The sequence below is a fragment of the Telmatherina bonti genome (assembly GCF_933228915.1).
Source record: "Telmatherina bonti genome assembly, chromosome: 4".
In the NCBI taxonomy this organism is placed as follows: domain Eukaryota; kingdom Metazoa; phylum Chordata; class Actinopteri; order Atheriniformes; family Telmatherinidae; genus Telmatherina; species Telmatherina bonti.
This window is the reverse complement of record NC_136622.1, coordinates 32,676,733-32,691,630: the sequence shown is the minus strand read 5'-3', so window position 1 is coordinate 32,691,630 and position 14,898 is coordinate 32,676,733. Positions and strand designations below refer to the sequence as shown.

The following is a 14,898-nucleotide window of genomic DNA, read 5'->3' as shown; positions in this document are numbered from 1 at the left end:
TGGTCAATTCAAGGACACCTGCCGTGGTTTTTGCCGTTAAGCTCCTTGTTAGAGAACAGCAACTTGTGCAAAATTTATTGAAACATTTAACAGTTGGACATGTGCATTTAAAAGCTTAGAGAAGATCACATTAAGTTCACCTGTACAGGTTTGAATGCATTTTAGGCTTGTTGTGAAATTTCACCCAAAAGCTGAATATCCCTAACTTTTTGTGAATAGTGTATATATATATTATATATATATATATATATATATATATATATATATATATATATATATATATATATATATATATATAAATTTTATATATATATAAAAAACTGAAAATATGCAGTATCAACACACAAACAGAGGGAGTAATGAAGGGTTTATTTATCTGACAGGAAATGAAGAAAAGCATCCAATAATTGTTTTTCCTTTCTTTATTAAGATCTGAACTTTTTTATTTTTCAGAATGAAATATTAGCTTTTATTTCTGAGTTAAACTAACCTTTTTCTCTATTTGAATACTTAGTATTTTAAAGAAACATGACATTTGTAAAAATTTATGTGGTTGGTATACTGCCATGTAGGTTGACAAATCATTTAAAAGGCAAATATGAAGTGCAGGATAAAATGCATCATTCAACATATGATTTACACAAACTCAGGTGTTTAGTAATTAATGCATATTCATTTTTACAATATGTAGTAATTTACATTTCATTTGCATAAAATGTAAACAAATCTTAATAGGAAAATTGCCATTTTGCCAGTACTGCTACATTTCTCAAAGCTTCTTACCAATTGAGAGGAATAAAATTCAAACATTTGATTCTCTTTGCACAACAAATATTTAAATCTCTGTCATGAAACAAAACTGAAACCTGGACTGTACCCAAACCACTCAAACTTTCCACTTTCCCTGCTGTCACTAAAGTGCAAACAGATCTTGAAATAGTGGCAAAAGGACAGAAATTTGCCAAAGTTTTTCCTACAGAAAATAACTTCATTGTGCATACGCAGACTGTCCGCTAACTCAGCCCCACTGAAAGTAAAAGGACAATAATTCACAAACTTCTTTCCTATGCAGAACAATTAAATATATCTGAGGATTCATTAAATTGGCTTATTAGATTTAGGTATTAATAAGAATGTATAAACAATCTGGCACTAATATTTAAAAAGAAATGAGAATACATAAAAGATCAACTACATGACAGGCCAATTCAGCACCTATTTAAAAACAAACTCAATATGGAAAATGTAGCAAAAATATAGTTCAGTTATTAAGAAAAACAGCCAATGCAGCAAACAAAATAATAATAATAATAATGAAAAAAAAAAAAAAATCTCAGAGTATCACAAGCACATGTAAGAGAAAGGATGAAAACAAGATAAACTGGTGAATTCACGCAAATTATGTGTCAACCATGTGTGACATTATCAATATTTGTACAAGTTACTCACAAATAAACCAAACTTCATCTAAATTTAAAATGAATAAATGTGGCACCTTAGACAACAGCGTGACTTATAGTTTTAGTTAAAGGGGAACTTGTTATCCATGCAGCATAAACTATGACCTTCCTAACCTACATTTGGTGTGACCAAATTTACACACCTGGAAAAGTACGATTTTAAGTTAATTTTAGTGATTATCCATTAAGAAATACCAAAGTAATGATTGTCCCAAAACACTGGGGCCAGTATTGGGGTCAATTAAAAACAAAAATAACAGCTGGACATCTTAAACCAAATCATTAAGATTAAAGTTACTGTTTTATAGAAATGTATTTATGTTTGTAAAGCTGCTCTCCATGACGGATACCATGTAGATACAGCATAAAGGAGCCATTTACCATTATGGCCAAAAGCTTATTTGTCAAATATCAGCATGTCAGTCACTGACACAGAATGGCATACGTGTGACCAAAAATCAATGTGACTTAATGCACAGCCACTTAAAATAAGTCAAAAAGAGTTAGCTTATAAAACCACTTATATAAAAGTTCATTAATGTCTTAAACATGACATTTTATCATAACTATATGAGATAAAAGGACCATGCAGTTTGACTTAGTATGCACCAAACAGAAGTAGTATTCACAGACGCAGCCTCATAAATCTTTTAAACTCTTTCATAACACATTATTACCTTCATTTTCCTCAAAACTGTATTTTCCTTCAACCTTAATGAGGATAAATTCAGAGCACAATCCACGTGTATGCCGTTGCGTTAGACGTTCAAATTCCCAAAAGGACAAAAGAGGAGGGGAGAACTCTCCCGAAATTAGGTCGCTACTAAACCTGGAAGACATTGATCTTGCTTGTGTTCTTAAGTGTCTGCCGCCGGTTGCAGAACCATACCCGCACAACCTCTCTGTCGTAGTTTAGTTCACGGGCAATCTCTGTGATCTCCTGGCCTGTGGGCAGAGCGTTCTTCTCAAAGTAAGAGTTAAGAACTTCTATTGCCTGCGGTGTGAAACTCGTGCGCCGCTTGCGTTTTTTGGAAGGTTCACCACCGACAAACTCCATGAGATTCTGCTGGCCCTTCTGGTTCCAATGTTCAGCTTCGGCCAGCCACTTTTCCAACACCGGCTTCAGCTTCTGAGCACTCTTAGGGGTAATATCCAGCTTTTCAAATCTGCAACATTAAAAATGTGTCAACTTTTCCATTCAGACACAATATACATCATAGCTAAACCTAATAATTAAGAATTACAAGTTTGGCAAAGTTAGCACTCTGTAAAACGCTCATAAACCCATATTTTATTCATAAAAACACATTGAAGACATGCAATATATTGCAAATGAGATATTTTACTACTTATGAAAAATATGATTTAACCATCTTTAATTTCCAACAAAATATTGGAAAAAAATCTGTTACTAAAACATATTTTTTAAAAAACATGCAGGAACTATTTAACCATTTAAACCAGTGTTTCTTCATCCTGGTCCACGGATGCCTTACATGTTTTAGTTCCTACCAATTCCAGTACAACAGATGCAGATTAACTTAACTGCTGAAAACGAGCCATTGATTTGAGTCAGGTGTGTTAAAGTAGGGTTACCTATGACACGTGCAGGGCAGTGCGCCTCGAGGACCAGGATTAAGAAACACTGATTTAAATACCTGGAAAGAGCTTGAGAATGTGTTTGGGTATAAAAAGAGCACTCCACAGAGGCAGAGTCTCTCAGAAGCAAAGAAAAAAAAAAAACGTTTCTATAAACTGTGAAATAAAAATGGATTATTTTCATATAAATTGTGTAAATGAACATCTATCTTTTTACCGGCCATCAGTTCAACACCTACATCTCTGATAATACATGGGTGCATTGAAGCCTATAGAACGAGCAACCTGCACATCTGGAAACACATCATGAATCCTGTAGGCCATTCATATTACAGGAAGAAAATGCCAAATCGAAGACAACATCTATTACAAGAGCATGGCTGTGGGTTAGAAGAGTCTGGGTGCTGGACCGCTACCTTCTAAAAAACCTTTGGTGCTTCGTGAAACACAACATACATCAGAGAAGACATGTAGAAATATAGATGAGCCAGTATTTTTTATGAAACCGTCAAATGTTTCCCTTCATTTGCCAAGTCTCCTGTGGTATATTATGAAAGAAATATTGATCTGTGGGATTTGCAGACCATACACTTCTGAACAGACCCTTTACACATCTGAAATATCAGGGATGGCCTCTGAGCTCAATATAAAATTAAAAATTAAAAAAATGCAGCGGTACATTATTTGCAAATAATTTGGGTTTCTGAAAAAAGGGGGAAAAAATCTGCTAATAATAGTTAATAAATGTGCAAAAAGGATCTGTAAGACTAAAAAAAGAAAAAAAAAAAAAAGACTTGCATTTGTGAAAAATGCTGTCCGTGTCTTTATCTACCTGATTGGATGATAAATAATCAAACTGTTCAATCAGAGAGCAGGAAGCTCTGCACCGCTGAAGGTGGACATTAGTCATTCTTTTTGCAAGATGAACAAAAACATTGATTTACAAATGTAAACTCTGATTTTATTTGGAAACCTTTATTGAAAACTGCTAAATCTTTCTGACTTCATATTGAGCCCACGATGCCCCGAGGAATAATCTCCTTTTTTTCCTCCAATTAGTTTATCTCTTTTCATTTTCCTGCTCCTTTTCGAGCATGGTGCTCTGTATTGTCTTGTTTCTGTGCTGTAAAGTATTGTTTTAACCTTTTGTATGACCATGTGAGAAATAAATAAATGTCTTAAAAATGAATAAATGTCTTAAGTTTATCTCAAGAAGGTGAAAAGTCCATTGGTTTTATATTCAGATGGCACCTTAAACTCCATTAAATTCATTATAACTACGTTGTCTGTAGCTATTTAAGCATCTGTGTGGGGTTATGTTTATGTGTTCATAACTCCAATAATTACCTGCATAAAAATGTTCATATTTAATATCCCAGTATGTCTGAGCATGATGGCAGGTCATATAAAAGTCTTGCAGCATATGCATCAGGATTTAAAATGATTAGCATTGAGGTTCTTGACCTTTTTCAGAGGAAAACAATGTTTGAAGTGGTGAAGTTGGAAAAGCCCATGCTGGGTGTTATTCATGCTGTCTCACAGGAGAAGTTCACCTCTCTATGGACCAGAGCCATCAGTCACGTTCCATCTGTACCTTTCCCTGCTACAATACGTCAATATATGAAGAAGATCTGCCAGATGCATCGCCGCTGTTTTACAAAATGAACTTGTATTTTCATGTCTTTTTACAGGAAAAAGAAGAAAGAAAGAAAAAGAGTTCAAAATGGAAGGCAGAAGGACTAGCAGAGTGGTTTACCTGCAAATAGCCGACTGGCTGTAGGCCGGACCCTCAGTCGCAGTAAGGGCCTGCCCTACTTGTGTCTGAGTAAGTCCCAGGGACAGCCGGCGGATCTTGAAATTCTTGGCAAACTCGCGAATTTCCTCCAGATTAATGCCTTCCTCGCTACTCACCGTCTGCTGGGGTTCTGCAATTGTGTAGATTCCTGTTAAAAATATCAACCAACTTTAAATATATCTATGCTGTAGGGAGGAGAAGCAGGAGAACTTACTGTTGACAAGCTGCCCCACTTTTGCCATGTCTCCACAGGTGACAGGCGTTGTGGAGGATAGCGTGGTCGCAGCCTTCAGTAAAGACGGCTGCGGTGCAATGACAACTGGTGACTGGGTGACACTTGTTACCGAAGCCTGGCAAGAAAAAAAAAACAAAAAAAAACTTAAATGTAACGACCAAATGTTGTCCAAATGCCAAAATGATGTGCATAACCGATAAACATGTTCAAGAAAAGCTTGCAGTTTATAAGTTACCTGAGAATTTTTGTGTGGTTTATTTCAAGTATAGATGCAGTAATAAGTGTTTTTATTTTTTATTTTTTATTTAACATCACAGTAATGTTGAACTGAGTTCTTGTCCTCCTACCGGTGTGCTGGATTTGTTAAGAGTCGGAGGAGCAGTCATTTTAGGCAACACCGCGGCAGAAGTGGCAACAGCAGCAGGTCCGTTTCCCACAGTGGCAATGATTTGACCCTGGGTGTTGAGCAGCAGCTGTGGGGCAACCGTCTGGACCTGCAGACCCTGAAGAGGGAGGGTGGAAGCTGCAGCCCCTCCGGCCAGAGAGGCTGGGTTCACAAACAACGGCAGGGTCCCTATGACCTACAAGTATTGTTCAAAGAAAAGCAAATACACACAAAAAAATCTATTTTAAACCCAGAGCAGACGCCGCCAGTCTGACAGAGCATCTGTTGGATGTAGCCGGCAGAGATCCTTCCATGCAAGCTCAGTCTTGCAAGCCAAACGGGCTGTAAGGAAACTCTGTGTTCTGGTAAATCTCAGTTTCATTGTTATCCTGGAAAAGCACTGCAAACACTTCAGAATTACAAACATTATTCTGCGGCGTTGGACTGTCAGCTTCTGTCTGAACAAGCCCAGATATTTGCCAGTTTGCACATGGTTACATACTGTGATGGTGTTTTGTATAAGCAAGACAAAACCCATAGATTACTGGCTGGTTGGGTTTATTCAGCAAACATAGGCGGTTCTGTTTTGTTGTGATGGGGCACATAAACCACAGAGATTCACCTTTAGGTATAATCTTCCCACAAGAATCCCAACAGAATCTCTTTATTTTAGTCAACATTATAGAGAAAGTGGATGTAACTGAGTTTAACACTCCTGTGAAGCAGGGACCCACAATCCGGGTCTTCCAGGGGTCAGTGTCCTGCAGGTTTTACAAGTTTCCCTGCTGCAACAGACCTGACTCAGACTTGTGCACAAGTCTGCTAAGAACCTCCTGATTTGAGTCCAGTGTGTTGCAGTAAGGATGTCTCTTCCAGCTGCAGGACACTGGGACCAGTGTCAGGGTCCAGGTCTGAGGATTCACATGTTAAACCAATGTTTTTGGTTTTATTTTCCCCAAAACAAAAGTGATGGACTTTGTCATCATTTTTTAGATTACAACATTTCACAGCATCTCAGAGTTTTTTGTTTTTTTTTTTAATCTGACCTTTTCCACTCCAGCATTCCTCTTTTTCAGGATTTTATATTTTGTATCTAATGTCTGCTTTGACTCGATTAGTTTCTCCTGACCTGGCATAAACAGGTCCAACCTAAAGGATGTGAAGGATTTCTACACATTTCCATTTTAAAATGTCATACTTTTCCAGACTCTACAGATTTCTTTGACAATCATTTAGAAGTTTATTTATTTATTGGTATTTACATTTAAATGCCAATGAATCCAACTTAGCACAATGTAGTCCTGTCAAATTTGTGCCAAAATATCCTACTTCCAGGCACTGTAGCAGATAGAAATCACTTACAGCTGAATAAATATAAATGTAAAGCAATAAGAACTGCTGAAAGGAAAAAATATCTGTCCCCAAAGAGGAAATAAACTAATTTGTGTAAAAAAAATACTCTTATTACATTCCCTCAACTCATTTAATAAACATTACATTTTGTTTTCACCATATTTTTTCGTCTCTGATGAATCAGTCATAAAAGATTAAATAGTTAAATGACCACAGTGCACATTTCGCCTATTGGCTGATAGTTTTGTGAAACATGGGAGATGTAACTGGGAGGTTTTTCTAAAACACCTTGGTGAACGAAAAGGTTGTGATGTGAACCACGAAGCTTGTATTCAGAGGGCATCCTATTCTGTTATCTGAGGTACAACCACCATGTGTGTGCTCAGAGTACACACACTTATAATATCTTTATGAAAAGAACTCTGCTTGTTTGATCAATCCATTCTGAGAAATTCAGATTTTTATTCATGTTGTTCTTTTTTTTTATCCCTCTTTTTTGTTGGTTTTGGTTTTGTCCTGTCCTGCATCGCAGCAGGCAGAATGAAGGCTGGCAGCTTGTTGTGCCACACAAACGGGGAGCTTTATGGGTATGATTCCTCTTTATAATCACAGTTTTTATTATTATCCTTATTTATTTAGAATAAATAAATTCTATGGTGGCTAAGTGGTTAGCACAGTGGCCTTACAGCAAGAAGGTCGCTGGTTGGAGCCTCATCTACAGGAAGGTTCAAACGGTGGTCTTTCTGTGTGGAGTCTGGATGTTCTCCCTGTGTATGCGTTGGTTTGACGCATACACAGGGACGGTGTGCGTCCAGCTTCTTCCCACCCACAAAACCTGCATGTTAAGCCATTTCTATACTTAACTGATAACTCGTCTCATAAGTTGCTTTGGAAAAAAGCATCTGCTGGCTGGTTATAGAATAATATTTCAGAATTGACATACTTTCGTTGGACCTGACTAGAAGAGCAATAAAACTAGAGAAAAGAAAGAGGAGATAAAGATACACCACATATGAGGCAATGGGTCATTTAATCCAAACAGATTCACCAGACAACCACCTGCACAGAATCCCAACAGAGTGTCCTACGGCCTTTAGAGGCAAACAGAGCAGAGAAACATCAGGAGCACCTACAAGAGAGCTGAAGGGAAAAGAATAAAAACTTTGGTTTTCTGAAATGATTCAAATAAAAATTTCATGCATTATTTTAAGACTCAGGGCTGCATGGGATCCCTGAGTGTGAGAGATGACAGTAGTATTTCTGGTACCATGGCTGTATCCCAGATATTCTGCAGTATATGGGCCAGTTTAGCTCCCTTTCTCAGGTGTGGCTGTTCTCAATGGGCAGCAACCCTTTGGCCTAAAAAATCTCCTATTTAACCATGTTTCTGATTAACTAATATTTCATTTGCAAAGTCAGACTACAAATTACCAGATTGGTTTTCACTTTGGATATCTAAAATTGACAGCCTTATAATTACATCACAGCTATGTGAAACTAAATTTATTTTTGCAGATTTCCACAAAACTCATCAACAAAAATCACAATTACCAGGAACTTCGGCTGACAGACTGCAAATTGCACCTACCTACCTAAAACTTTAATCATTTTTACATACCTTACACGTGATTTTACATTTATATATAAACAAATAATATTTATAAGATATGAAAACGTTTTTGTGAATGTTTGTAATTACCGTTTTGACCTGTAAAAATATCATGTAGTTTATGAGAAAAGCTGTTAGGAATATCTTAAAACCAGTGATTAATCGTTTCAACATGTTGCAACAGAGGTCCTGTTTGCATACTCAGACATATCAGAACAGCTCTGCTTTCACAAAAAGAACAACATCTAGTAGGTGTTTTATTTGTTGCAGCTAATTCTTACAGCATTATAATGAAAATACAAGCAGCAGCAAAGCATCACTGAGCTGTATTTGTGGGAAGACCACATAATGCAGCCATGAGAGGAGACTTTTTAAAGAAACTGTCTGAGACTTGTTCATTTAAAAATGTTATCAGTGCATCCTTGTCTCCATTTATCTTCACTCTATTTTTAGCTTCTGTTTACTCTCTTCCTTGTTTTCCTCTCATCCCCATTGTCAGGTCTAGCATTAATATGCACATTTAAAAATAAAGAACACTTCATTTTATATAATACTTATATAATACTTAATTATCAAGAGGGGCTTATATCCATAAAGCTTCTTTTGTTTGTCACAACACAGTAACAAGGCCTCCTTTCTGCTTGCTATGATGCTGGACAGGAAACTTGGTTTAAAGAAGAAAAGAAAATGTTATTTAGAAGCTGCAGCCTGTTTTTAACCAAACAAAAAAACTGGCTTGTCCTTAGAATAAGAGCAATGACTAATCAACACAAGTCAATTTCGATGTTTTCGATGATATCAATGCTCTTATTTACTTTTTTGATGATTGCTAAAGAGGCAACGCTGTTGTTGGAAAGGAATTTGACGTCGTCTTCTAATCTTGCTTTAGGTCTTTGTGTAAAGTTAACAGGAGGCAGATAGGAAAGGGAGAAATAGATAACAAATTACATCATATTTCCATTATTTAGCATTTTATGGGACCTACCTGTCCCTGGGCATTTGTGATGATCTGGCTGGTGATGCCAGCCATGCCGGACATGGCGCTGCTGAGGATGGGAGTCGATGTGAGAGAACTGAGGAACTGGGGTTGCGCTCCCAAAGAAGCCGCATTAATCTTGAGAGGAAGACAGCAGCAATGTTTGCAAAGCAAAAGGAAAATAAAATCATTACCTGCAGGAAAAACTGTCAGTAGCAAAGAGATGCATGAACAGAGGAGGATCTGAGAGGTCTTACAATGGCAGGGTTGATGGACAGTCCCGCTGTCTGGAGCGCTGCCACAGATATGCTGGGCTGAGAGATGGCGGAGGCGGCCAAGGTCGCTTGCGCTGTTGCTACCTGAGCGTTGGTGACCTGTGCTGGCTGAGGTGTCACCTGCTGCACAGCAGTCTGCACCGGCTGGATGGAGGCTGTTTGAGGCTGGAACATTGTCTGCGCGTTTGTCTGCAGCTGTGTCTGGACCGAGTTCAGGACTGTTGCAGCTGAGGAAGACAAAATGCAACATGACTCAGTGGTTCCCAAATCACAACTGGGGGGGGGCGCAGCAAGGCTAAATGAAACTTGGGAGTTTTGGCATTGGACAAGTTTGTAAAATTACCAATGAGGATTGATGATAACTCAACAAGAGAGACTTCAAGTACCAACAAAAGAGAAGAAAATATGATGCAGCATATCTGCTCCTGCTTGACCAGTAACAGTCAAGTTATAGTAATAATCAATGATAGATGATGAAGAGACCACAGTCTTTAGCATGTATTAATATTTTTATTCTAATATTATGAAGTACGAAGCCAAACAAATTACAATACCACTTGGGGACTTTTCATTCTGTATACAAATAAATGGGGGGGGGGGGGGGGGGGGGGGGGGGGGCTTGACATTGTTGTCATTGATGAAAGGGGGAACCACTGCTATATGTGATGAAGTTAATAACTTTTAAACTCACATTGTGCTTCCACAATGAACACGGTCACTAATGTACTCATATGAATGAAGAAAAAAAATCTTTAAAAGTCTTTATCAAGCAGAAAAGACGACATCCACTCCTACTCGTTGGCACCAAATCCACCCTCAACAAAATCAAACTATTTTCCATTTCCATCGCCGGTGCCTCCGTCTCCCCCTCCCCTCAGGTAAAGAGTCTGGGTGTCATCCTCCACAGTTCTCTCTCCTTCACCTCGCGCATTGACAACATCATCCGCTCCGCCTATTTTCACCTCCGTAACATCCACGGCCTCCGTTCCTCTCTCACTCCTCACTCCACCTCTGTTCTGGTCCACAGCCTCGTCTCCGCTCGCCTTGACGACTGCAACTCCCTTTAAACTACATAAACTACAACTGGTCCAAAACTCTGCTGCCCGCATTATCATCACACACACACACCTCCATAAAACCACATCACACCGGTCCTCCAACCGCTCCCCTCTCCATCTCACACCGCATCCTCTACAAAATCCTGTTCCTCACATTCAAAGCCTTCCACAGCCTCACCCCTCCATACCTGACTGACCTTATTCAAATCAGCTCACCTGTCCGCTCCCTCCGCTCTTCCTCCTCTCTCCTCTCTCTCCCTCCTTCCTGACTCATCGCTATAGGTAGCAGAGCATTCAGCCGTTCTGCTCCTTAGAGCAGACTCACTCACAGACTTCAAATCCAGACTCAAAACTCATCTGTTTAGACAAGCCCGCTCACTTCACCTATAACTGCACTGTCTTTTAATGTCTGTTTTAATGCTTGTTGTTTTCAACTTGTTTTTTTTATTTTATTTTTTTACAGTGAACATAGTTACATCATACATTATAATCATGCCCCATTTGACATTACCTACGTTAGAAAGCGAAACATAAATATCAGGGGTATGGAAAATCTGATATTAAAGCAAGAAAAAGTACAACAATAACACACATAATCAAAACAACCAAGCACACACACACACACACACTAACAAAAAAAACAAAAAACCCTGAGAGGATTGTTTTGATGTTCATATACAGTTTAAAAAAAAAAAAAAGACCCTGGATAACTTTACATGTAAACCTTATCAGATGTAGATGTTCCGGTCTCATCTAGTAAAGCTAAAAAAGGCTTCCACACCTTCTGATAGTAAATTTGTTAATGTCGCCTGCTAAAACGAATCTGTTCCCTCCTGGAGACAGATACCATCTCATTAAAACATGGGGGGGTTGGAGACTTCCAGTTCAATAAAAATTAGTTTTTTAGCTGTCACCATGCCTATCTGAAGAGCCTGCTTATCATAAGGAGGGAAAGTTAATAACTTTTCAACTTGTTTTAATGCATTTTTATCATGTGTGATGTAAGGTGACCCCATTAGTGTCGCCCAACAAATAGAATGTAGTATTATTATTATTATACAACTTTATTTATAAGGCACTTTAAAAAACAATAATGTTGACCAAAGTGCCACATTGTGGGGGGTTAAAAAGGAACAGAATAAATAACATACATTAGGAAAACTTTAAAAAAAAAAAAAAAAAAATTCAGACATCTAAAACCATTTAATAAAAAAAAAATTAAAACTATCGAAATAAAATCAGATCTATCCATGTTGTGTTTTACCTTGAAGGCCAGCAAAGGGCAGTTTGAGGAGGTTTCCAGCTGGGTTAGCTGCTGCCAGACCAGGGAGAGTTGCTACGCTGGTGGTAGGCAAAGTGAGAACAGCTAAACCACCCTGGCCACCAATGGAGCCTGCCATATTGAGAGGGATGAGAAGAGGCTGGCCTAGTGACCCTGTCTGGGCCATCATACCAGTCATCAGAGAGGCCAGACTTTCCTGCGTCAGCACCTAGTGTAGCACAGTACAGCAGAGAATTTCCTCAGTTAATGGATAGAGATGAGTAAGGAAAGCGTAGGCAGTGTGTAAAGTCAGTACCTGTGGACAGCCTTGTACAGCGAGGGGCAAGGCAGCCTGTGGCTGGGTTAGGGCCACGCTGATGGGAGCAGCGGGAGTCAGCGTTTCGACAGCCGGAGCCTGAGCTTCTACAGGCAACACCTGCTGCTCAAGCACCACTGCAGGGGGACAGCAAACGCTGACTGTTACTGACCAAGTTTTTCTTTTCTTATTAACATTTGACAACGAGTCCACCCTGCACAGAATGTATCTTCTTATGATTTACCTGTTTTCCCAGCGCTCTGGGGTACCGTGGGGCTGTTCTGGGTGCTGCTGGCTTCGGATTGCTCCGTAGCCTCAACCACCCCCTCCTCAGCTTTCCCTTCACGCTTTCCATCCGCTACCGATGCATCGACTTCTACTTCTAGTACCCGAATAGTCTCATGGCCAGACATGACAATAACCTGTGGTGATCAGGAGCAAATTCTGAGATGGCTTAAATGCAAAATAATCTGCCAAAGATGTGATAAATTATAAACATGTTTGTTTTATTGGCTAATTAAAACCTTGTGAAACAATGTACTATGTGTCTCACATGACCGATGACCAGAGGGTCTGCTTTTTTATTTTTCCCCACCCTTTAATAGCATGCAGTTGATCTGATACTAAGTTTATGATTCACGTTATGGAATAATGAAAGACCTAGCAGAGAGGCAGCATGACAACCTGGGCTGGAGGGCAGGGTGCAGAGACACAGTGCAGGAATAGAGGATGATGCATACCTGTGGTCTCTGGCAGGGAATTTCAAAGTGCAGGGTTTAAATGGCTGAAAAAAGACTTCTGCTGTCAGACAGTGAATGGCTAAGGAGAACAGAGAAGCCAAGCACATGTTAGGACCGATGACACACACACACACACACACACACACACACACACACACACACACACACACACACACACACAAAAAACACTTGAAAAGCGCAGGAGTACACCAAACAATGATGAGAGTACATCAGCCAACAAGCAGCTCAAGCAACGCCATGTCCAAGCTCAGCTCAGTGCATCCACGAGAACATTGTTTAGGTTTACTGACTGTCTCTACACAGGAATTTACTAGAGAGAAAAATCCCAATTAATTATTAAGCATTGCTGTTTAAAGATGGGAAACTCTCCCATGCACAGAGCAGCAGGCATTATTCAGCAGTAAAGCACAGAAGTGTCCAGATCTCAACGGACTGCTGCACACCAGTTCATCTTCTGCATTGCAACTGGGACATGAGGGGTGAGATGGAAATGAAGATTGGGACGGTACAAGTTGTCAGTGTCAGGCTTGGCTCACTGTTATATTGGAGAAGGCCTTTCAGAGCTCTCTGGTGTGAAGTTGAAGGTTACCTGCTCATTGACTGTAAGCGGGGCATCTTTGGCAGGTAGATCCTGGGAGTTCATGGCTCGCTGCACCTCCACTCTGGCTGTCTTCCTGGCATTCTGGGTAAAACAAGCACTATTAATGAACCCCTATCCCACGAATAATTTGTGTTACAGCCATAAAACATAAAAAGTGTCAAGTTTCTTCATGTTATTTCATAGTATTTACATTTTAGGAACAACTTTTGCATTCTGGGAAAACAAGCACTATTAATGAACCCCTATCCCACGAATAATTTGTGTTACAGCCATAAAACATTTATTTATTTATTTTTTTAAAGTGCCAAGTTTCTTCATGTTATGTCAAAGTATTTACAATTTAGGGACAACTTTTGCTCAAACAGAGCAACATGGAAGAGATTTATTTTTATTCAGGGCTATTTTTGTCATGCTAAGGTCAGACTATTTGAAGGGGGCCTTTAAACAGGCCGTACAATGCTGCACTTAAGCTGAAAAAAAACAATAAATAAATAAACAAAAAATAATAATAAAACACTCCGCACGTGTAAACCAAGTGGTTACAAATTCACCAGAGACACCAAAGAGACTCCAGATGATGCATTTCCTGCAGCCAGGCCTCGTGAGAACCGAGGATCTGTCAAAACTTCAGCGGGTGTTGATGGGCACCCCACCCCCATCCTGCCCAATAAAAGTCTCTCCTCGTCGGCCACTTTTCAGTACAAACACCCAGCACAGCCGACTGAAACCACCGCAACCCGTGCCGAGAGACCGAATATTATGTATTTCCTTCTCTTTATCATAAATATATAAATTATGCTAATTACGAGCATTGCATATTAACCAAAAGTCATTTCCTCTCGCCATTTCGCTGCTCCGCGCGAGGAGCGAGCGAGCACACGGTCCTCTTATCATCTGCAACTTACCGCAGAAATGCAGCTTATTTCTCTTAATCTCCGTGCTTTAAAAGGCTCCTTGTCACAGTTTGTGTCAGTCACACATAATTAGAAATTCATCTCAGCTCCCAGACAGGCGCTGTGACCGCACACAAAAGAGCTATTTGCATTGATAAGGAGGGCTGCAACGTTAGGATCTCCTCTCTCTTAATATTTAATGACGATGCCCTTTCTGCAACTGTTCACACAGTCAAAAATCCTTGAGGTGTCTCACAGAGTCCTGTTTCAGCTGTAAAGTCGGGTAAAATTGCCTGAAAATTGTCCTTTTGCACTACGTCA

The 14,898-nt window shown here is 39.4% G+C and overlaps 1 protein-coding gene across 1 annotated transcript; it reads right to left on the bottom strand.

The window, feature by feature from the left end:
• Positions 1 to 2,227: 2,227 nt before the first annotated feature.
• pou6f1 (POU class 6 homeobox 1) lies at positions 2,228 to 14,282 on the bottom strand. The gene is made up of 11 exons (XM_079239276.1): positions 14,236 to 14,282; positions 13,673 to 13,765; positions 12,567 to 12,744; positions 12,323 to 12,459; positions 12,010 to 12,235; positions 9,670 to 9,914; positions 9,422 to 9,550; positions 5,437 to 5,670; positions 5,069 to 5,204; positions 4,816 to 4,984; positions 2,228 to 2,626 (listed from the first exon to the last, which is right to left on the bottom strand). The coding sequence occupies exons 2-11, from the start codon at positions 13,724 to 13,726 to the stop codon at positions 2,284 to 2,286; spliced, it is 1,851 nt and encodes a 616-aa protein (XP_079095402.1). The 5' UTR covers positions 13,727 to 13,765; positions 14,236 to 14,282; the 3' UTR covers positions 2,228 to 2,283.
• Positions 14,283 to 14,898: the final 616 nt, after the last annotated feature.